The sequence below is a fragment of the Python bivittatus genome, unplaced genomic scaffold, assembly GCF_059951505.1.
Source record: "Python bivittatus isolate LINGU-HERP-01145 unplaced genomic scaffold, Pbiv_v1 ctg000560_np1212, whole genome shotgun sequence".
Lineage (NCBI taxonomy): Eukaryota > Metazoa > Chordata > Lepidosauria > Squamata > Pythonidae > Python > Python bivittatus.
Window position 1 is genome coordinate 2,035,825 of NW_028277083.1, and position 23,633 is coordinate 2,059,457.

At 47.0% G+C, this 23,633-nt stretch overlaps 1 protein-coding gene across 6 annotated transcripts in view; it reads right to left on the reverse strand.

The window, feature by feature from the left end:
• The window catches only part of MPRIP (myosin phosphatase Rho interacting protein), an 86,420-nt gene that overhangs the window by 40,958 nt on the left and 21,829 nt on the right, over window positions 1–23,633 (reverse strand). For 4 of the 6 annotated variants that reach the window (XM_088147945.1, XM_088147946.1, XM_088147947.1 and 1 more), the window contains exons 4-7: window positions 14,194–14,345; window positions 11,330–11,414; window positions 4,396–4,606; window positions 1,680–1,839 (exon numbers count right to left, since the gene is read on the reverse strand). In XM_088147945.1, coding sequence (XP_088004071.1) covers window positions 1,680–1,839; window positions 4,396–4,606; window positions 11,330–11,414; window positions 14,194–14,345 — 608 coding nt within the window. Of the gene's footprint in view, window positions 1–1,325; window positions 1,840–4,395; window positions 4,607–11,329; window positions 11,415–14,193; window positions 14,346–23,633 lie in introns of all 6 variants that reach the window. The other 2 variants (XM_088147943.1, XM_088147944.1) reach the window with 1 other exon arrangement.

Below are 23,633 nucleotides of genomic sequence, written 5' to 3' on the forward strand. Positions count from 1 at the left end.
CGGGATAAAGCACCCCCATTTGCTTTCGGATCCGGCGTCTTTTGTGCACAAAACGTCCTGAGCTGGACATGGCTGCCGAGTCGGAGTGACTCGCAGCGCAGAACGGATTCCAAGCAGGTGACTTTATCCTATGCAACTTGCTCTCACAAAGGGAGGCTGGGTCTGCCCTAAACAGGCGTCAGGTGCATCACTTCCAGGTCTATCACGCTCGCTTTTTGCACCAGACTGTCTTCGCACGGCTGCCTACCTGCGAGCATAAAACATCCCCAAAGGGCAAAACTGTCTCAGTTCATAAAAGCAAAGGCTGCTGGATTGTTTGGCCCTGAAAGAGGGGTGGGGGAATGACAGTTCTTATTAAGGCAATAAAATCCTTAACTTTATTGGGTAGCTTGAACTCAGGTCCCCAGAAAACATTTTCTGCCTTCCAAACAAGCTTGCAAATGAACAATGCGACAGTATTATATGCACGCCGCTTGCAACCACGCAGTCTGGGGAAAGGCAGGACGAAGCGCAAGCCATGCTAAGCTTTCAGATTTGACCCTCTGGGTGGTGAAATATCATGCAGGGCCCACAGTCCTGTTGGAGGGCCTGTCTGTGCATGCTCCCGTTTCCCTCCCGAAGAATGAGGGATAGAAACTTAGATCTTTTTTAAAAAGTAAGGAAGCAAACATTATTCCCATTTTGTGCCCAAACTCCGAACCTATATTTGCACAACCTCTGCAAAAGTCCTTCTCTAGGGTCTGGATGCAATGGGGCAAGTAGCAATGATTTGAAACATTTTTTTCCTTCTTAATTGTGAGTGCTATTGATGCAATACAGGTAGTCCTCGTTTACTGGCTGCAGCGTTTAGCAGCTGCAGCATTTAGCCACCGTTGGCAGCGACGACAGTAATAAAAAAGTCACTTTACGACCAGTCCTTACATTTACGACCTTCACAGGTCTGTAAAGCAAAGGCAAGCTGAAGAAAGATCAAAAGCGCCATTGCGGTTTCACTTAGCGACCAAGTTACTGGTCCCAAATGTGGTTGCTAAACAAGGACAACCCGTAATACATTTTCAGGCACCACCCTGCCATCTGGAAAAAAATAATGCTACTAATCTATGCTGGTTTCCCTATGCTTTCTCTGAAGAACCAGCAACATCCTGATGTCTCATCTGACCCACCTATTTTGCCAATGCAACCTCAGAGATCGGTGCCCAACCAAAGTAGGGAGGCTCCAACCCACTTCAACCATCACCGTTCTTTGGGCAGGAATTCAGTTCAAAAGGACAGTTTCATCCTCCACGAGCCCAAAAGCGCCACCAAGACTTGGATCTGTTCCTTACCTCCTCTCGTTTCCGAAGAGCCGAGCGACTTCCTCTCGTCCAGGGCTCCGGGCCCGGGAGCTCCGCTCGAGCCGTTTCCGCTCTACTTGGAAGGCATCCCGGTTACTGATCCTAATGGCCTTGGGGACGTCGGCCAGGGTGGAGTACTGGCGGCTAGCTTTAAAGGAAAGGGGGCCGTTGGGTCTCGCCTCGATCTTCGCCCCATTGCAGCCAGCAGATTCCTCGTGCTTGGAGAGGCGGAGGCCTCTGAAGTCCAGGGAGTTGAGAGAGAAACTGTGCACCATTCGACCGGCCGGCCAGGTACCTGGGGAAGGAAAGGAACCCCTCTGCTCCTGGGATCTGGGGTCACCGTACCTGTTGTTGGGAGTGCAGGGGCTCGGGGGAGATGGCAGGTTCAGCACCGGCTGCTCCTCTGGTTTGACCTCCTGCTTGGTCTTCTCCAAGGAAAAGTAGCCACTTTCTACCCGCGTCTTCCGCCCGCAATCACTGCGGTCACCGTTCACGGCACCCTCCTCTGGAGGACGAGGAAAGCATGAAAGAGAAGAGAAAGGGATTAAATTTACAACATTGGCCCCCTCACCTGGGGCTGCGAGCTTGGGGATGAGGGTGTGCTACTGATGTCATTCATCTTTTACCCTCCACCCCTTCAGCTCTCACGAAGACCTCTGAGGATGTTCAGCAAAAGGAGTCATGGATGTGAAACCCCAAACTAACCAAAGAGGGATGTGAAACAGCACCAAGGATAGCACAATGATCAGAGATGGAAGAAACATTAAGCAAGCAAACTAACAAAAGAACGTGTCATACCATCGCCACGAATAACAGAGCAAATGATTGCCCAACCAGAAGTTAACCCTAGAACTGAAGATGTTGGGGGAGAGGATTCCTAGAACAGAGAGGCCGTCCTCCAGGCTAGTCTCTGCTACGTGCAGACGTCTGACGGATTTTGGATCTCCAAAATCCAGACTCCTGGCCTTGTGGGAGGGACACCAAGAAACAGGACCGGCTTGATTGATACATCAAGAAAAGAGCCTTGCCCGGATTCACACCTGCACATGGCAGGCTCCAAGGGTTGGTGAGCCAAAACGTACTTCCCCATAGCTAACACCATCAGCCTTCTCCAGGGCAGGAGGGAAGACGGAGAACAGTGATGATTAAGTGACTCTTCTCAGGACCAACCAAGACTTGCAACTTTTATCCGCCCTACCTCAATCTTTTCAGTTCAGAGGGGGCTGAGAGAAAGTGTTCAGAAGCTGAAGGCTACCAATGAAGGAGAGCAATGCTACAATTGTTCAAAGGACATCCAGGAGAAGCTCTAGAGGAATGCTCTGCTGTTTTAGAATTAAGACCAGAATCAGTGCTAAAACTGCGTGTGGCTAAAGGAGCCTCATTGTAATTGATGCATTTGAAAAACAGCTAAGGTAGTCCTCGGGTTACGACAGCAATTAGGATTGGAATTTCTGTTGCTAAGTGATGCAGTCATAAAGCACAAAGTCATGTGACCGCATCACTTAGCAACGGCAATCCTGCAGTCCCGGTTGCCATTGTAATGTTGTAACTCCAGGATCGCGCAGGTCGTTAAGAGGGAAGAGGCAGGAGTCCCAGGCAAGCACGCCGGTGGGCGTGAAACTGCCATGGGGGTGCCACAGGCAGGTGCTTTGGAGCATGGGCAAGTGTGTGGGTGCCACAGGGTGTGCTGCAGGTGGGTGAAAAAGCAGTGGGATCAACTTCCAAATTCCCTATTGATGTTGCTTATGGGAAGCCAGCAAGGAACGCTGGAAATCGCAATCACGTGACTGCAGTTCACTGAGATGTCGTAATCGCAAGGTGGGCAGCAAGTGCCTGAATTGTGATCACATGACCACAGGGACACTACAGTGTCCAGAACTCCCAGGACCAGTCGTTAAGTCCCCCTCATTCAATTCTGTTGTAACTTTGAACGGTCACTGAATGAGTGTTTGTTAAGTAAGGACTACCTGTATTAAAAGGACATTTTCTGGCCTGTAGTGCTCTCTTTCCTCCACAGAAAAATCTCCCTGTCCTAAAAGGCAAAGCTTCTTTGCCAGAAGGCTGGGCTAACTAACATTTTAATGTCTATGCTTATTCAAAAAGGACAAAACGAAGGCACCTACAAAACGGTGTTTATGTTGGAACAGTCATCTTCCTCAAGATGGAAAACAATCCCTTTTGCCAGCTCGCCTCAAGGAAAAAAAAAGACAGTGAAAGCAAAAACAAACTCTGGCTCTTTCTGGTCTTCCCTTTCTAGGCACCCAGTGGGAAAAAGTCACCCTCAGCAGGAAGCAAAGATGGGGCTTTTACGGTTTCAGGAAGAACAATATGACAGACTTATTATGACAGAAGATTTAAAAAGCAAACAGTGGAGGACCCAGCAACGGAGAACAGGATTGCGTGTGTAGAACGTCTTAGAGGCTCCATCAGGAGATGGGAAATCTAGAAACGCTGCGGTTTATTCCTGGGCAAGTATGTGCATGTGGGGAAAAACATTCAAGATTCAGAAACATCTCTAGACACAGAGCACATAAAAAGCTGAAGAGGTTCAAATTCCACCCCTGGGGAACACGGCCTCCACTAACAAGCGTGGTGAGATCCTCATAAGAAGCCATGCATCTCCATGGGTAGAGTCACAGACACCTACAGCAACCTTCTTGAATAATTGCAATATAAAGGCAATTCCTCTGCACAGGTTACCCTGAAATTGTTACCGAGAATGTCCTGTTCTTTGAATGCACCTGAAGCAACCCAAGTTAAGTCCAATCAGCTTCTCAAGGTTACTGTTTTTACAGCCGAGCCGGCCTACAACTTGTCTTATCTTGTTCTCTGGCAGGGCCCCCAGTTCCCTTCAGTCATAACATACTGGAATGAGGACACCATGAAGCCAACACCAATTCTTAGAAGAAGAAGAAGCAACTTGTCTCCTTATCTTTTACCCAGGGCTCCAGACAGCAGAGATAAAGGATCCAATGACAAACATTCAGGACACTCTGGATCCCAGATCTCCTGCCCTGGACATGCCCTCTGTTTTGACTAATGTTCAGGACTCACTTCTTACCTTCTTTGCTTTCCAGGACTGGCTCCTTCAGGGAACAAGCTGGGGGTGCCTGACCTTGCAGAGGGCTGGGGGCTGGGTGGGGGCCTGCATTCCCATCAACCTGATCTTTGCCTCTCAGTTCTTCTTGCCAAAGGGTGGACTTGGTGGTGGGGATCTTCTCAGCACTGGGAATGCTGCTGCTGGTCACAGCCATCTTCGCTGGGCCAGGCTCCTGGAGGGAAAACAGGGTGGTGGGCAACCCCAGTTTTAGCAGCTTGTGTTTGTCTCACACCAACTCACAAGAACCAGATGCCGTTCACGTTCTCACCACACATGTCTCCCACCACCCTAGATTCTACTGATCCATGTTGGGATGGTGTCAAATCCAGACTTCCCATCTCTACAAGGGCCACTGAATAAAGGCAGAGAATCACACAACACAACCTTGGGAACTATGCCTGAAGGAGGGAAGGAATGCACAGAGTTGCATTATTCTTAGCAGCAGCGTGCATGCCTAAAGTTCTGGGCAGTCCCCCCTATTTATTCACGGGCTTACACCTCTTCTTTTCGAAGAATGACATTAGGGTGCTGTTGACATTCACTCTGAGGCACCTCGGATCTGGATTATTTGTAGAGATGGACTTACTCTTAGGACGGAAAACAGGTTCTGTGTCCCACACCCAAGAGGAAAACAAACTACTCACGGTAACAACGTGTGTTACTACAGTTACTATGACAGAATCCCCAAATTGCTTTGACTTTTTATGTAGGTGCCAGATTAATAGCACCGCATTCTGTGTGGCATCTTCTGTGCCTCCTGGTTCTCTTTTTCCATTGTTCAGCATTACGTTCCCAGTTCTTACCATGTTGGCCCCGAGGTTTTCAGCTGCTCCTACTGTTACCATCGCCTCAATATCCGATACCGGTTTTGACTGTATACATTAAATGTGCTTTTTTATTCATACCGCAGACTGCCTCAAGCAGTCTGTATCAGAAGGAGGGTGCCAACGTTGTCAAAAATTAAACATGCCACCCTGCACCAAGCCTGGGAATTGGTTTCCAGGAGAGCTTTGCAATCTAAATTTGCTGGGTGTAAAAACCAAATGTACCTCTGGTTACACTCCTTCTACATACTTGATTTCAGCCAGAAACTGTTCCCATCCCAAACTGAGAAAAGGGAAAGACCATTTTAACGTGGACACCAATGTCTTATTTATAGAGTCTGCTAGACTGCCAAACAGAAAGGGAAGAGAATGACGAACAAAAGCCTCCCCTAGGCGAAGAGGGCCAACTGTTGAGCTTACAAGAGAGAATGGAAGAGTTTTTAATCGTCTTTTCCAACGGCAGGAGCCAGACATTAAAAAGAAGAGCACAGGGTACACTTAGAAACAAGGTCCATGTATTGCCCCACGTCCCAAAGGGTGTGCTTGTGCACCACAACACACCATTCGGTGGTTCTTGAGGGATGGGAGAGAACATCCATTCCACTCTCCCTTTGCTCCCGTCCTCCCCAACCCTCTCCATCAGAGCTGAGCAGAAAGGTTCAGAGGGGGATAGATAAACATGAGGAGCATCGTCCACTCAGTCATTCGTGGTTCTGAAAGAGGAGAGCCATAATCTGACACAGGGACAATAATAAACAATGACCCGAGACTCCTTTAGAACATCAGAACAGAATTCTGAGCAATTCTGCATCTCAAAAAACCTTAGAGACAACTAAACCTATCTGTCCAATACCTGCGCATTCAGTAATACTGGGTGTAAAGCAGTGTTTTTCAAACTTGGCAACTTGAAGATGTACCGACTTCAAATTCTGGGACATCTTCAAGTTGCCAAGTTTGAAAAACACTGGAATAAAATATAAAGACATCCACCTACAAGTCTAGGATCTTGACTTCAGCAATTGGCTGATACCAGAAAAGAGTGGAGGCCAGTAACTTTTTCTCAGAACTCCCTGATTTTTCCCTCCTTTATTTCAGTCGGGGGACATCTGCAGATTACTCTGGGATCTACCAGAAAATCTTGATCTACCTTCTGCTCTGGCCTGTAGGAGCACAACTATCACCTCACACACTCACTTGGCAAATTAGATTGTAAACCAGGGAGATACACAGAAACTACTCCAGCAACACAAACAGGTACAACTACAGCTGAGGCCTTACAGAACACACTGGGTTGATTCCCGGTCCTTCCCCAGGCATGGATAGCTGCATATGGATAATTACCATCACGCTTGGCTTGGAGCACAGTTAGCTCGTGAGAACTCCTACAGATGGAGCAATCCTTGAAGACGGGGAAGTTGACTAGGCTTGGCTTCATAGAGCAATGAATAGAGTGCCATTATTGGCATCCGATGTGTTTCCGGGCGGATTTGCTTAGAGATGCCTTCTACCGCCAGATGGGATGACAGAATCACCTCCTGCTTTCACTTGATCCTACCATGGACTGTAACAGAGACCATTCTCTGACTGCTCCTAACCTGATGGCATGGAAAACAAGACCTCCTTGGTGGTATCAGTAACACTCTCGCTGGCATCCAGCACAGCCAAGCACACTCATTTGGTGGCACCTATCACAACACGGTTGCTTTCAGGGATTCTAATTTGGTGCCTTTTTTTATCCACCAAGCTCTTCTAACCTGATATATTCACCCGTGAAAAGATGACCTACTGAATGCGCACCTTCTCACTTGGAAGTTGCAACAGACATACAGGAGCCACTGTGACTAGTAATGGTGGGGAGCCACGAAAGTGACCAATGGGATGGGCTTTATGGGCTGCTGGCTTTCACTGATTTTCTTCTTCCCCTGCTCTCCCCCCAAAATCTAATTTTTCAGAGTGCAGAAAATAAGGCATTTCGAAGAATTCTTTCCCCACCACCTCCCATTCCTCCCCCAACAATCATTTCTCCCCTTCCTTTCCCCTTCCCCTTAGAAGTGCTGACCCATTAGCGCAGGAACATTTTGGCATGATAGCCAGGATTGCCCTGGTAGATTATGACTGCGGAGTAAGGCTGGAATTTAGAAAACAAGAGGAAAATTGAAGCTTGGAGGCGTCAAGTAGACATGCACCAAGTGGACAGTTTGTAGTGACTGTCTTTGAGATACCAGAAAGAGTCAAGCCCTTACACTTCCCAACTTCCTAATAAGAAAGATAGACATTTTAAATAATTTTTGCTGTCAATGACCAAGAGAGACTTGACTTTTATACAATTAGCAATCCAGCTGCTTCCCAGGCAGGTCTGGCTAAAAAAAAGTCAGTTCAGACTATGGCAAGACATAACTCAAAGACCTACAAATAGAAGACTTCATTCCCCCTGACATAAATTTAGCTCATACAAAGAGTGAGCTACATCAAGGCAGCAGCAGAGAAATCCAAGCACGTTATCCCAAGGAGGAAGCTGTGAAACGTTCAGGATTTTGGGATTCAATACAGCCAAGGAATCTGGCAGCAACAGCATCTCTGACAGCAACTTGCTGACATGGTCCAAAGATTACAGAAGTCCAGCAGAAGATCTTGTCTGTCATTGACTACGTTGCCTTACTCCTAGAGGAACTTGGTTCCCTTCAGTTCTAGAAAGAGCAGGATGGAGAGACGGAGGCGGATAGGAAACATGGGGCCTAGGAGAAGAGGAGGCAGGGATCCAAGATGGACATAGGCCAAAAGAAGCAGAAAGCTCCGCTGGGAAGTCATGGTGGGGGAGAAACAAGGGGAAGTGGAGAAAGCCAACAGCAGAAGGAGAAAAGCTTTCAGGAAGGGCAACGAGTAGGAAAGGAGAGAAGGATTGTAGATACGCTGTCCAGGCTTGAGTTGAAACTCAGCTAGGGCTGACTTTCTAAAGGTAATTGGGATTCCAACGCCCTTCAGACACGGGAGGATCCCAGCAGGCAGCTCAAGATCTTCTTCTGGAAACGCAGCATTCGCAAAGAGTGAATGATATCGCTTCCCTGGCTGTCATTTCAAGCCCAGCAAAAAGCAAGCTGAGCTAAAGCCCAGGAAAACTCAAAAGTGGAAGCACAGCTCTATCTTATGGTGCCATCGGCTCATAAGTGTCCACCTCGTCCTGTTCTCCACAGTGTCCAGCTAATGGAAGTAAGATGAGGCATTCATGGGCAATGTAGGACACCCCACAGAATCAGCATGTTGGAAATGGTGACCTCAACGTGCCCCCCCCATGAGCACCCAAGAAGAAATGTGTCTCCAAATGGAGCTGAGGGTCCTCCAAAAGGAAGTGGAAGAAGGAGGAGCGAAGTACAAATTCCTCCCTCCTGTGTTATTTGAGTGGAGAGAAAAAACGAGATGTTACAGATGATCAGTTTTATCCCATCTAATGTAGTGTTTGGAGGGTAACGCTGACAAGCCCACCAGGAAGAACTTCTAATGCTTGAAGAGAGAGCTCTCCTCCAGGCACAACTCAACCACCTTCCAACCATTCTGGGTCATTTTTTGCTCCCCCTCAGAAGAGCGGAAAACAAAGAGCAGAGAGCAGAAATGGAGTCATGGTTACGTAGCTCAAGGTTTTTTCCCATGGTTCCTTTTTTGGAAGCACAACTTCTCCAGTATTTTTCCCTTAGCTCGTTCTATCTCCTGTCCGTCCACCAAAGCACCTAGAGAGCACGTGGCGTTGCCGTGCTCTGCTTCCCCCAAGGCTCACCTCCGTCTCCAGAGGCAGCCCGTTTGGAAAAGATCCCCTTTCCCTCGCACCTCTCCCCCCACCCCAAACCTACTTACCTTATTTGGTGCTCAGGAGCTCAGATCCTGTCAACCTTCCAAGAGGTTGCTGTGGCAACCAAGCATAATCCCAAAAAAAAGAGGAGAGAGATAATATTCTGCCAACATTTTCTTTCTTTTTTTGTTCTGCTTCCAAAAAATGAAAAAGGGGGGGGGGGAAGAGAACAAAATAGGAACAGCTCTGGGGGATGGGCTCACCCCACGTATGTCTGCTTTGCTCTATGCTTGTGTGGTTTGGCTCAGCAGAGGCCAAGTCCCCAAAAGGCTTAGAGGGGTTCAATCACAGGGAAACGGGCAAGGGGGGGGCTGTTGCCTAGACTGCGTTTTTGGGAGCCCTCTCCATCTCACACACACACAAAATGAAGGACTTCAGGACACCAACACACCAGAGCAACAGCTCGATACATCAACTCTATTGTACACTTTCGGGTAAAAACCATTGCACTATGGACAAGTGCTATTCCAATGGACATATTTTGGGCTACATTACATTAAATAAAGATTGGATTAAATTAAATACATTAAAAGCGCTGGTTGTTGTGATTTCTGTGGTGAAAAATAGAATTGTATTGATGATTTTCAGGGCTTCGGTACATGGTCCAGGTTGTGATTACCATCTAAACCCAGAAGTGCACTAGAATCACGTAAAAGTAGGCACACGGTCATTTGGTTAGTTGGTATGACCTGGGTCACAGGTTTTAGCTTTCTGTGGAACATATCTTAAAGTTCCCAAGAACTTCTACAGGAAGTCGTAAGTCTGACTCCTGAGCCTCCAATTTAGGCCAAATGAACAGATTCATTTTCATGACTCTGCAGGATCCAGCAGATACTTCAAGATCTTTGAAGACAAGGAGCATCCTGAGCTAAGTTGATTGAGTGGATAACAAACCCAGGAAATGTTAAGTCCTCCAACTTTTCAAGGGTTGCTTTTTGAGGAGGACTTGGAAGGATGATTTGGGATCAGAAAGGACTACTGAGAACCAGGGAGGAGTACGGCAGAAGATTCTGGGGTGAGAAGAAGAGATTCCAAGTTGCAAGGCCAAAAATGGAAAGAGATAAAGAGATGCCAAGAAAATGCAATTGAGTTACCTTGTCACCAAGAAAAAAAAAGACAAGTAAACTGGTGTTTGCTCCTCAAAAGCTCTGTGACTCACAACTTATGGGAATTACTTGATCGAATTCTCCATCTGACGGTACAAGTGAACCATTCAGGATCTCACAGTGTAGATTTATACTTGCTTATGGCAGAGAAATATTCACCATGGAACAGTCAAGCAGGCGCACAACCTCATGTGAATATCAGATAACCCTATTCTCTCTGCATGATGAGCAATTCACACAACCACCCCTAGTGACCTCCCAAATTAAACTCCAAGGCATCCCATTCTCTATGACGTTGGGTCAGCTGGCTATGCACGGAAGGTTATGCAACTGAAGCGTGGGAGAGACCACGGATCTATTAATAGCAAAGAGCACCCGATCCTTCTAGTTCGGCAAGGAAAAATCTGGGTGGCTTCTGCCACACTGAGCAGATAATGTTGAGCTAGATGGATCAGAATGGGTATCTTGATTGTCTCACGTCTATACGTCCAGCAGCTACTTCAAAAGCATGCTAGTAGAGAATCTTTAACCCTCAAAGATTCTCCTGAACAATTTCCATGTAGGACACTCCGGCAGGAAAGAATGAGTCATAGCCCTAGATCGTGTGTGTGTGTGTGTGTGTGTGTGTGTGTGTTTTACCATTTATAGTCAAAAGAGAGCTAGAAATAAGCTGTCACTAGATCCCCAGAGGACATATTCAGCCTCCATCTCATCTACCACATCTAAGTCTTATCTCCAAGGGCCATCTCTGGTGGGGTAATGTAGCTCTACTAGGGAGACATGTCAACAATCAAGAATCTTTTCTTGCCTGTAGCTCTGAAAAAGGAATTGAAAATTGCCCGTCAGTTATGTAGAAGATGTGCTTGTGGGTGACAGTTATAGATGCTCATCTAGCAAACTGTTCTGCGTTGATTTATATTCCACAATAAATGAAAACTGATCAAAAGCAGAGAACTTGCTTCTGGAAGCTTCCCGTAAACCAAGTTTTTTTTTTTTCTCCCCATTTAGCAAAGATAAACTTGAAAGAAACAAGGCAGCGTACTTATAAACCAGTGGTGGGGAAAATGTTCTAATTTTAGGAATGAGGTGCATAAGGAGAAGCCCAGATGTGCCCATATTTTTACCTGTGGAGTTGGAGGCTCCACTTTCCTTTTCTTCTTTTGATTCTGTTTGTTTGTCCTTGGATAGACCACCAGCATCTCCAACCACCTGAAGGCAAGAAGGCAAGTTGAGAATCTTGACTGCTGAAGAGGGGTAGCCAGACAAAACGGACAGCAGCCGCCCCTTCCCCAACTGCTGGAGGCTCCCCCTACTTTAAAGAAAAACCAACTGAACATTTTGAAGAAATATATACCAACACATCGAGGAGAGAACGTGAAAAAAGAGTAAAAGACGACGACTCTCTGGGGACAAAGGGAAAATCAACTCAGATTGTTTGTCCCCTGGGAATTCTCTTCCTGCAAGCATCTGCACCTCAACGCTTTCTGCTCATTTGGAGGAGGGCAAGTAGAGAGGAAGATGAAACTTGGGGCGTCCTGACTTCTGCAAACCAACCTTTGCACAAGCCCCATGCAGCTCATGGGTGTCACTGCTGGGTGAGACAAACCGATTGCTCCCTAGATCTGGATTCCTGCCCACCTGTCAGCCGGATAGTATTTTCCCAAGGAGCTGTTTCCTCAACTGCTTCTTTTCACAGCTCTGTGGGATGAACCTGTGACTCCCTCAAGTTCTGCGAGGTGCCAGGACCAGCTCCAGGATCCCATTTCTGCAAAACCAACGTCTGAAGCTCGCCAGAAAGGAGCTAAGGCAGGCTGTCACTGCACCCTCTCTTGTTCAGCGGGCTCTGTGCCCAAGGACGTTCTCATAGCCTCAAGCGAGCGGTAGCCCGTTTCTTCCCAAGGTCAGCGAGCCACCAGCCACCCCAGCTGCGATCTCATAGGCTTCCCCAGAACAATGCCAGCTCTGCCATTGTTTACGTATCTGAACAATCACACATCTTCTTTCGGCCACAAATAACTCAATTGCGGGCTCAGCAGGAAAACCGTCCTCCAAGGAGGGGACGGGACCCGATTAACAAGAGGCAGCAAAACAACCCAACGAGAACCAGCCGATCTTGCTGGGCAGGTTGCATACAGCTCCATGCTTGCCCCATCTCTCTCTCGCTGGGGTTCGGCTTGTTTGCACTCCCATTCCTCCTTACATTCATCTATTTCAGGATTTACAGGTTTTAAGAGGCCAGCACGCCATCAATTTGAGATGCCACCCTGCCACAATCTCCTTTATAGTTCTCTGTCTCAGCCTGATACTAAGCACAGGCATTCCCGGGTGCCCTTAGCACAGCCCTTTCAACCCCACATGCTCCCAGCCCCGAGCCATTCATCTCGATTTTGTTTCTAATGCCATGCGGGTCAGATTCGAAGTCAGGCTGGAAAACTGAGGATCCTCTCCAGCTTTCTGAGGCTCTCAGCCAGGGATGGGCACCCTTGAGGCTGGCAGGATCTATTTTGTGATCTGTTTGTTTGTTGACTAAAACCAAGCCCTGCACTGTCAGCTCTGCCAAGGGAGATTAATCAAAATCTCCTACTCTCTTTAAACAGAAAACGTTTGTCAGAAGTTGGCCTCCAATTTTAGCCAGGAAAGGAAGTGTGCTTCCCCCTTACACTCTCTGGAGACCAAGGGCTGGGATAAACAAAGGAAGTCTCCTTTGAGCGCTGTGCAATTCCTGGTGAATTCACAAACACACCCGTGTTTGCTGTGGCCACCTCTTCAGACTTCAGCCTACATCTCTTGGATTTCTAGCTATCTCCCCTCCGAATACTAATCAGTCCGACCTTCCTTAGTTTTTTGAGACCAACCAAGGTTGGTTAGTGAGCAGGTCAAAGAATGATTTTGCTCCAGCTTCCCAGAAATTGGCGGTCAGGGCAGTTGGATTCACCTATTAAACCCCCAACTGTTCAGTGTTCCCTACTCGTTCGACCCCAGCATGTACTGTAGCTCAACAGGAGAAAAAAAAGAATAAATATTTCATGCCAATTTCCCCCCGGGAATTTCAGTTGCTCTACTGGAAGCCTTGAGAAAGGAGGTTATAGAGGAAAATGGAGGGACTTTTGAGGATAGCCAGGAAGGACATGAGGCAGAAAACAACGTCAGAGCCAAAATGAGTGAGGAGGACAACGAGAAGGGCCACGTGGTTGCAAGAACCATGCAGACATGTCAGTCTCGGACACATGCTGGATCCGGGTGTGAATTCACCAGGAATGGCACAGCGCTCAAAACGAGGCAGAGGTTTTGAGTTTGTACCTAGGTTGGACAGGGCCTTTTTGAGTGGGAACATCCACATTTTGGGACTGTGGATAACCCTAACCGCATCCTCACCTACGATAGATATTCTCCAAACAGGTTCTGTGGTTCCCTGAGAGGTTGTGAGGCTGCTCTGAAGTTTGCAAGCAGAAGGTCCTCGGTGCTGACTAATAAGGTTGCTTTCTGCAACTTTGTGCCCTCCCCTCTAGGTGTTCTGGATCATCAGGGAAATGAGAGTAGTTAAGAGCCGAGAATACCTGAGGTGAGGCTGGGGCCAGGGAAATCTAAGGCAGAACCCCGGTCAGCTCATACATACACAATGCCTGGCCAATGCAGAGGCTTGACGATGGCTCTCAGTTGAAGCAGCTGATATCCTACCTCTCCCCCCCCCCCATTTTCTGTGGGAGAGCCACTAGGCCTGAACACATATGCCCTGATGCTCTTTTAACCCACACTGGAGTAATGCATCGTGCACCTCAGTGTGATTTGCAACTTGTAGGTCATGAGAAAAAGGTTCCTCAAAGATGGTCAGATACAGAAACAACCCCCTTCTTGACAGAAACGCCGCTTGCAAGCCTCACGAGCAACGCCATTGACACACTCCGACTATCTCAGAAACATCCTGGTCCTCCATTCTGAATAGCTCTCAGATGCAGCCGCCCACCAGTTCTTGAAGTCCTTCGCTCACCCGCTGATGATTTCCTTGTTCTCAGCTCGGATGAAGTGCTCCTTCTCCGGAGTCAAGATACATAGCGAGAATTTTTGCCCAGTTCGATTCTCTCCATCTACAACATCTGTACACTGGTTCATGTTGATGGTTCCTTGTGGCAAGGTGGTAGGCTGGAAAGTAAATGGAGGACACAGGCAGTGAGAAGGAAGGAAGAGAAACTATGAACGGCACCCCTTAGTTCTTCCAGACAGACTTTCTCAAATATGGCAGAATTATTTTGGGGAGACCGCAGTGGTTTCTTTTCTTCCTATCATGCAACGTATTTGGAAACGTATCTCTCTCAGACCCATATATAAGTAGGGTTTGTTTTTTTTTAAGCGCTTCTACAACCTGGCCCCCGACATATATACTGGGGCCACAACTCCCAGAATCTCAGATACCAATCCTTTTTAGGACAGTTTAAGGTGAAACATGTCCCCGGTTTTCATTCAAAGTTCGAAAGCACAAAAGTTCTCTCCGTGCTTGACCTTTCACTGTTTGGCCCCATCGAACGTCTCAGTGAGGTCGCACACCTAAAACCACCCTTCCAAACCCTGCATTTTCCTGTTTAAGAAAAGCAAACTGAAAATGGGCTCACCTCCTGCTTTTCTTAACCCAGTAATTTTAAATGCCTGTTTTAAAATTGGCAACCACTTCTTTCTGTTTACAGCATGGGAAGAAGCTTCAGAAAAAAAAGGCAAGACACAACATCGATTGGGGCTAAAAGTATCACAGGAGGAAGACAAAGCCAAGGAGATGAGACATCCTACTTTCTCTACTGTAGTTTCCATACAAAAAGTTATCTCGGTGGCTCACACCACCTGGCCAAGATACGCACACACACAAACGTACACACTCTCTAAATGTGTATGTCTTCTTTTTGCAGGTGTTCTTCAACCACCAACTCAACACCCTAAAAGTGTGCAGGCCTGCACACACACAAAATTGCTGGATGTTAGTTTCCTCTTCCTTAAATTGCTGCAAGACTTCCAAGAGAACTTGGCAAGGATGTAGGGCAGCTTTCCAAAACAAGGAGCAGGACAGAGTCAAATATCAACAAAGAGTTGGTCCTCCTCTCATCCCAATGAATCGTGCACGAACTCCCATTTGCCTGCAGTGCATAATCTCCTTTCATTTTACTCTATGAAGCAAGAGAAAGAAATGACATCCTCTCAATGTCTTGGGATGACTCTTCCCACCCAGCATGGTTAATGTCCACCTAAAGAGGCATTCTGGGGAATGGAGCCAAATACACCTAACAGGGACCAGGTAAAAGAAAGATGGGACAAGATTTCTATTTCTTTCAAGATTTGCAGACACATCATAAAGAAATAATGAGAGCACAAAACACAATTGCAGACTCTGAAATGTACTTGATTCTTGTTTAATGCTTGTCTTAAACTGTACAGTCCACAGGTCATGGAAACAACAATGCTCCATCTGTTGGGTCCCTAGCATCCTCCGGAAGACTGTGAAAAAAAATTCAGATTTGCTGCTAGTCAGGAGAAACAATCCCAAGCAAGCTAGACCAAGGTCTGACTCAACTAATGTATCCTACATCCCCAACACAAGCTTTCCCCATGAGGGTTTCAGTGTCATGGCACTGATCCTGGAGCAATGTTCACATGATGAAGGAGAAGGTGGGGGAGAAGCAGAGCAGTAGCCGAATCTGCTTTTTGCCCGGAGAGATGACGACAATCACACCGTTTCTCCTTCTAGCATTTCAAGGAAGGCTGTGGTGAGATCAGCCAGAGGACATGTTAAAAGAGGTCTGAAGTTTACTCAAGACAGACAGCAAGTCTAAACAGCTAGTCAGGCCAGCCAGGAGCACAGAGGCGGATGACAAGGCTGAAGAGCCATGGATGGCCTACTCTTAACCCCATCCGGTCCCAGGAGGAGAGACGAAGAGGGACAAACCTTCTCACACATTGGGCGCTGCATCTACGGCTTTTCCCCTACCTTTGCTTTGCGAGCGGAGGAATAGTGACTAGCCTGCAGTCGCACATTGTACTGCCCAACTAAGGGTCAAACTATCTTGACCGTTACACCATTCCCCAATACATGGCCTTCAGAACTCCTTGATCGAACAGAAAGGGTGAACTTGGTCATCTGCCTCTTCTAAGCTAACTTTTTCCAGACGTCCTTGACTTAAAAATCCTCCGACTGTCGCTCGACATCACGAGTGACTGAAATCCTTGGTCAAAGAACCCAAGACCAGCAGGCAGAGGCTGGGTGAAAGGAGGAAGTGCCCAGAGACACCGCACAGAGCCTCCTTGGCGGGAGGGGAATTAGACTTTGAGGTCATTATTAATGCCTTGAACCCAGAGCAAGAAAGGAAATGCAGGGGACTTGGAGAAGGTGTCTGCCCCCCTTCCCCACCTGATTTCCCACTGAACAAGCTTTGAGACACGTACATTTAAACACACATTTCACTGGCAGGCATCTACTTGGGTGTGCAATCAGCTAAAGCACCAACGGGCTGCTGGGAAGATCTGCGCACGAAGGTCTCCCCATATCCCCCTCCCAACCCTGCTCTTTCAACAACAGACTCAAACAAGCTTTTTGTCTCAGGCCATTTTTCCTTATAAGGGGATGCTGGTATGCAACTGCGATTTGCTTGCCTGAACAGCCCAGTTTCCTCGCTCAAATCTTTTCCCCAGCCAGCTGCCTCAGAACCATGATCTCCTGCCCCTTCCCCCTAGATTCTGCAGGACATGAAGGTTTCCAAAAAAAACAACCTCTGGGCGAAATTACTAGAGATTAACTCTAGTGATGCAACACCTGCCAGATCAACTCTCGAGGCATTGCTCAAGATTCAACCAGTGGCCCATAATTTCAATTATTTTATCATTTAAGCCCCTTATTTCTTGTCTTGTCCTCTGGAACAACTCCGAACTGTGCCCCATCTTCTCCATGACAGCCCTTCAGATAATAGAAGACCGCTATAATGTCTCCCTGAAGTCTTCTCTCCTCCAGGCTAAACATACTCATGGCCCACAAGTGCAGGTTCACAGATGATTATATATATGTCTGTGTGTGTGTGAGAGAGAGAAAGAGAGAGAGTGCATGCAACTGTCCTGTCTCCCCCAGGGCATTTTTCATTCCTCTACTTTTTCTCTATTTTTTTTCTTGCCAGAGAAACAGTCCATTAGCAACCGGCGAAAAGATGCACAATGTGTTTTGATGCATCACGTTCTTGTCTCTCGGTCTGCAGAACATCCTTCTCTTAGAAGGGTACCATTCCCCTCATCTCTTCACTCTGCTTGCTGTCTTCAACATTCCCCGAATTTCCAACAGCAGGAAGGAGGAAATTAAGGGGGGGGGGGAAATCACACAGAGACTGCCAACTACATTATGAAAGCACAGATAACCTTGAGTCAAGCCCAACTTCTAACAGCGAAGTGGATAGCAACAATATGAAAGCGAGCTGCTACAGACTTTTTCAAGGCTGTTCTTCAAACTTCTGAATTCAGTCTGATGGTCTTCCCAAGTCTGACCCTGCTGAGCTTCTAAGCCAGAGAAGATTCACCAGATGTTGAGTAGGGGGCTCCATCTGATGCTGAGAGAAGAGTAGGACAGGCTGGTCCTGTCCCTCCATTTACAGTTCCCCAACCCACTCCAAGGAGGCAGAAGAGAGACACACCATTTTGTTTTGAAAGACTAGATGAATTTGGTTCAGTTATGGCTTCTCACTCAACTGAAGTCAAGAAGAAAACCCTTCCTGAAGGAGAAGGCCTCCCTTGCATTCTCCAGAATGAAGCAAAAAGTCACAGTAACATTGCAACAGTTGAGACGTCACAACAACTGTCCTCTCAACAGCTTGATTAAGATCAGATCAAAACTCAACGGTGCTCATAGAGATTAAATCAATGGGGGAGCAAAAGAGAGAGAGAAGGAAAGACAAAACCCATCCTCCACTTCCATATTTGCACAGGTGTCTCCTTGACAACACCGCTTGCCCAGAGATTCTGATAGGAACAGGAGGCTGGAGGAGCAAAGCAGATGGCTTCCACGGTCTTTCTTCATTCCTTGCAGGCTTAATACTCAACAGAGATTTGCTTCAGCAAGGCAACCATAATTTATACTGGCATTAAGTGCAACAGAAGTCACACAGGCTTTCTGTCAAAGGAGAAACCACAGGAGAGGCATTAACAGGCCGCTTGTAGTCACCAATGGGGCAGAAATCATTAGCCTGCTTCCCTCCCAAGATCTACAGGAGGAGGACACATGCTGTGACAGCAGCAAACAAGAATTCAAGTCATAGTTTGTTTGGGTTCAGCTTAATGCATTGTGTGAACCAGCCAATGATGTAAACCCCAGCCAAACAAACCAGCTGTGCAAAATCAACTGACAGGTTCACAGCTGAGAAACCAAGGTGTTCATTATCAAAGAAGAACTTGGCTGGGTTGGTTGTTTTTCACTGAAAGTTAGACTTCTAACCCTGGAGACAGAGAAGGATACACTGGGCAAGTTCTCAAATGCCAGAGGACTAGACCCAATCCACATCCAGAGAGACCGACCCCTCTGAGATCCGTCCTGCGTAAAACACAGAAATGGAACCTCACATCTCTTTTGTAGAAGGCAACTGAACCAAGATGGCATTTCCTTGTAACATCCTCAAGAGGTTCAAACTGGAGACCAGCACAACTGCCAGTTTGGGGTGGAAATGTCATTAATCTAGACACCTTTTTTTTTTAAATGAGAAACCCAGCATTTCTGGTTTGGCTCAGAATCTCAGGGTTGCAGCATGCTTCCTAATCTCTTCCAGCTGCAGCATCAGAGAACTGGGTTGCCTCCCAAAGAGCAGAGGGACTCCTGTGAACTCTTCCCCTTATCGAAGTGGAGCCCTGACTTTACTCCAAATGATAAGCATTGGTTTCGGTTTTCTATTTTCAGACCCGTCTGGTTCCCCCCACCCACAATATACGAGTTGCTCAGGTGGGCCAAATGCATGATGGCTTAAGGATCCCATTGATTCACCAAAAGGAGATGTCCAACCATCTAAGAAGAGGATTAAAACTTTGGATACTCCAAGAGCAGAGTGACCAGGGCTGAAAGGAGATGTCTGCTGGGAAAGTCAACCAAGTCAAGATGGCAGCCATAACTGCATGATTGAAGCCCTGCCTCTCTTTTACATGTGAAAAAGAGATGCAGCTTCAGTCCTGTGGTTGCAGCCATCATCTTGACTTTTAGGCCCTACAAATCCCCTACAGACACCCCTGGAGGTGTCAACAGCAGTTGTTTCTCCATGGGTTCCCTTGAGAAAAAGTTGACACCAGGATTGTGTACAGGAAAAGCACTGTAAATGTGGTAGGGGGGAGGTGTCCAAAAGAAAAAGAAGTCAGAGGATCATGCTGCAGTTCTGTGCATTAGCACCCACTTGCTAACAGATGGCCCCACCTCCCACCATATCTCCAGGTAAGGTCTGGGAAAGACTCCAGTCCAAACCCTGGTGTGCGAGTAACAGATGGCTGCAATTAATCTGTCTCCACGTAAAACCATTTCCTGTATTCCTCCCAAGAACGGTCAGATCCAAAACAGCATTTTTGCTCTCTTCTGACCTGGAACAGACAGTTGATGCCCATCGTTTCCTTCCAATTCAGCATCTGAGAATCAGCTCCGTTGGGGATGCAAGCAGAAAGGTACTCAGAGATCTCCCCCACTGCCCCAAGTATTCAAATCAACAGCTCCATTTTAGTCATGGTAGCATCAGTGGGTACACCCTGCCGACTGAGATTCACAAAGAAAAGAACCTTCCAGGAACCGCTCTTCTTAACCGTTCTACAAATAGGCTCTTGTCTTGGAAGTAGAGAAGCAACCTCAGCATAATTACTGCTCTGTTGGCAAATGATTGCAAAATCCAAACAGTAGCAAATGCTTCCTGATGTATCAACAAATTCATCCATACAATCAAATCAGGTGTCATCTGTTGTCATGCTGCAATGCCCAGAGGTTGCCCACCTTAGCAACCCACCTGGTCAACTTCCAAAAGCACAAGTTCAACACTACATTAAAAGATCAGACTTCCATATAAACACCTAACTCTCTGCCAGTGTTGACATTTTGTCAACTCTGGACGAAAGAGAACAAAGTGGGCCTAACGGTCTGTAGTTTTATTGAGCCTCAATGCAGGTTTGGTTGGCTTTGTGCTAATGTAATTCTCAATTTTTGTTTGTTTCTTGGAGAGATGGGCGGCCTTACAAATTGGATTAATAATAATAAAATACTGATTTTATCTGACTCACAGAAAGATAAAAGAAAGATTCTCCTGCCTCCCATCTCTCTGATTCTTTTCAAATTGGAATAAATGAATGAAGGTTGCAGCCAACAAGGATGGGCACAGCCCAGAGGGTTTCTATTCCCATACAAAACCCAGGGATGGGATATTTCTTCTCCCTCTTTGCTCTCTTCTGCCTTAAGCATCGCAAGCATGAAGTCCTCTGGGTCTCCCCTGCAGGGCCCAATACACCACAGACAGGACACAACAGATTGCACAGGATACAACCTTGCATATTCCCAAAGTTTTCACCTTAACAAGTTAAGTGACTACTGCCCTCCAGATGTTTTAGACTACCAGTCTCCTGATTGCCAGCTGCTTGCCATCCCAGCTGGGACTGAGGGCAGTTGCAATCCCAAATGCCTAGAGGACATCAGGTTGTTTAAACCTGGAAAACACCTGCCTGCTATTCTGCTGGAGCTGCTGAGCTCATAATGTCGCTATTAAAGGGAGGGGAAGGGGGAGAAAACCACAGCCATGGTTCCCAATGCTGGAAGACATGAGAAAGCAATATAAAACAGGGGTCAGGTCCTCTCCTGCTTTCAGAGAGGGATTAATGCAAAAGCCTTGACTCACTGCTGGTCTTCTGTGGATGTGCAGTGACAACATCTCCTGTTTTCTTTTAGGAAGAGATGACCACTGCCTTGAAGGGGTAATGAAAGCAAGGCGGGAGCTATCTTTACTCCTTTACTCATGCAAAGGGCATTTTCGCTTCCCGTTAGGGGCATCGGATGTGGGAATAAGGCCTCTGCGGAGGCCTCTGCCCCCTCCTGGTCAGCAGAGCCATTCGGAGTCTGTGGGAAGCCCACAACCTCCAATCAAGATTTTCAGCACGGCTGTTTTTCTCAAGCATCTGATGTTCAGCCACGAGACTCCAACCCTTCCCCCTTCTTGTTTGGGAATGCTGGACGCTTGCCTGATGGCGGATTTATTTCTCGTTTTCCAAACCCCTCGCACAAAGCCCCCGCCCGCACACACACACGCACGGCCCAGCACATCTAGGGCTCCGACCCCAAATGCATTGTCGACAGGATGCTGAAAAACAGAGATCTCTGCAAGGAACAATCAACTGGGAAGGGAGACAGGAAGAGGCGTTGCTACGCGACAGTTTATTTCTGCTGCCGAAGTAAAAATAGCCGCCGTGAAAATGGAGGAGACAACCGAGGATCCGAAACAGTGGCTGGCAAAGGGACAATCTGGGGACAGCTTAAAAATAGCCACTAGTCTTTGTGACGAGCAAAGAATCCCCCTCCGGGCCACCAAGCAGAGAAATCTGAAACTTCTTCTCTAGGGTCATCAACAGCAGCAAAACCTATTTGTCAGCTAGGAACTGAGCAGACTTATCTATAAAGGACGGATAAATAAGACCATAATGGGTGAAGGTGACCTTGCCATAATTGCTCAGAAGTTCTAGCATCTCTTCTACTTCTCTGAGAGTGATACCCCCCAATGTTTATAGACATTTATTCTTGTTCCTTTGCGTTCAAGAACACCATACCCACATTTTCTAGGTGATTTCCTCCCCAAGCCCAGACCTGTCCCCCTAACCTGTCCGTGCTACCAGGGTTGGATGGGACCCAACCTCTGGAAAACTGAAATGGAGACCTCTCACATAATGCAGAAAACGGGCTTCAGGCCCTCCACCCTTTGTAGCAGTCATCACATTCATCTGTTGGCCATACTTTGGGCTCCATTTCAGAAATGACCAGAGTTGAGGTGGGCATGAACAGCATCAGAAGGAATATCTGGCACCTCCTGTTAAAGAAATGAGAGATCCCACAGGAATCCATCTTGCACCTTGATTACTGTAATATACTCTTCATGGGACTATCTCTCAAGATACTTCGGAGGTTTAGCTGATACAGAATGCCCATACTTTTCTACTAAAGTACATACAAGGCTGGACCCGTACCTTCAGGGCTCCCTATTTCAAGTAGAATCAACTCACCCAATAAGAACATCTCAAGAAGCTAGGTTAGACCCAATGTTGTTGCCCTTTCCAAAGCAAGTTAAAATACTGCTTTCCTGGAGGGCTTTCTATCATTAATTTATTGAGGGAATGCCACAGATTTGTTCACATCATTTTAAGTTATGGGTTTTAATTTTGTAATTGCCACATGATTCTATTGTAGATATGTTGATCTGTTTTGCAATCATCTCCGTATCCCACCAGAAGCTACTTGATGATGATCATGATATCTCCCCTGCTAGGTAAGTAATTGCTTGATTGCAGCTCTAACACATAAATAAACAAATACATATGAGGCTTAATTGCCTCTGATCTCCACCACTGGCCCTTCTGCTTATGAGCCTCCTACAAGACATTGCTTTTGTTTTACAAACCACTAAAGAACTTAGGGCCTAAGTACCCACCGGAACAGCTCCCCAGGTTCCCATCAGCCATGGCTTGGAGATCAGTGGATGCAGATCTGGCTTATGCTAGTGCTGATGGACCCAATCTGGAGTGATCATTCAGGACCTTCTCTTTTGTGGCTCTACCCCTAAGGGGCTCCCTGCTGTGGAGGAGCAATGAGGGTCTTCAATAGGTTTGCCAAATGCTCAAGACACCACATCTCTTTATACATGCTGGCTGGGGGAATTCCGGGAGTTGAAGACCACACATCTTAAAGCCAATGAGGTTGAGAAACACTGGTCTAATAGAATTTGGATTTTCCTTCTTTGTGGTCCTACCTTTGATCTAAGTTCTGTTCCCTGCTCCATGACTTTGCTTTAAGAAGAACACCGCCCCAATACAAATAATAATATTAATGAGGCTCCAGAGCCAAGAGAAGTGCTGTTCATCAGAAGAGACACTAATAGCCTGGATGGATGAAGAACAGACCTAGCACTATGTTTGCTTTGGAGATCCTTTGGAGAGCCATAACAGCAAAGGGAATCCTGAGTATGAGCCGCCTCTTTACAAACACTTCCAGCCCATCTGGCTCTACCCCTCTAAACAGTTTTATCTGTGTGACATCCAGTTTCATTATCCCAGTGCCAAGCTTTCAGAGAACTAGAGCAATGCAGGGGGGTTGAACGGGAAAGAGATAAGCAAAAGCTGAGCCAGTGGAGGACCGATTTAGCATCAGCAGGAGGATCCAAAGGAAGGATCTGGAACCATCAGAGCCTTTTTAATGACAGC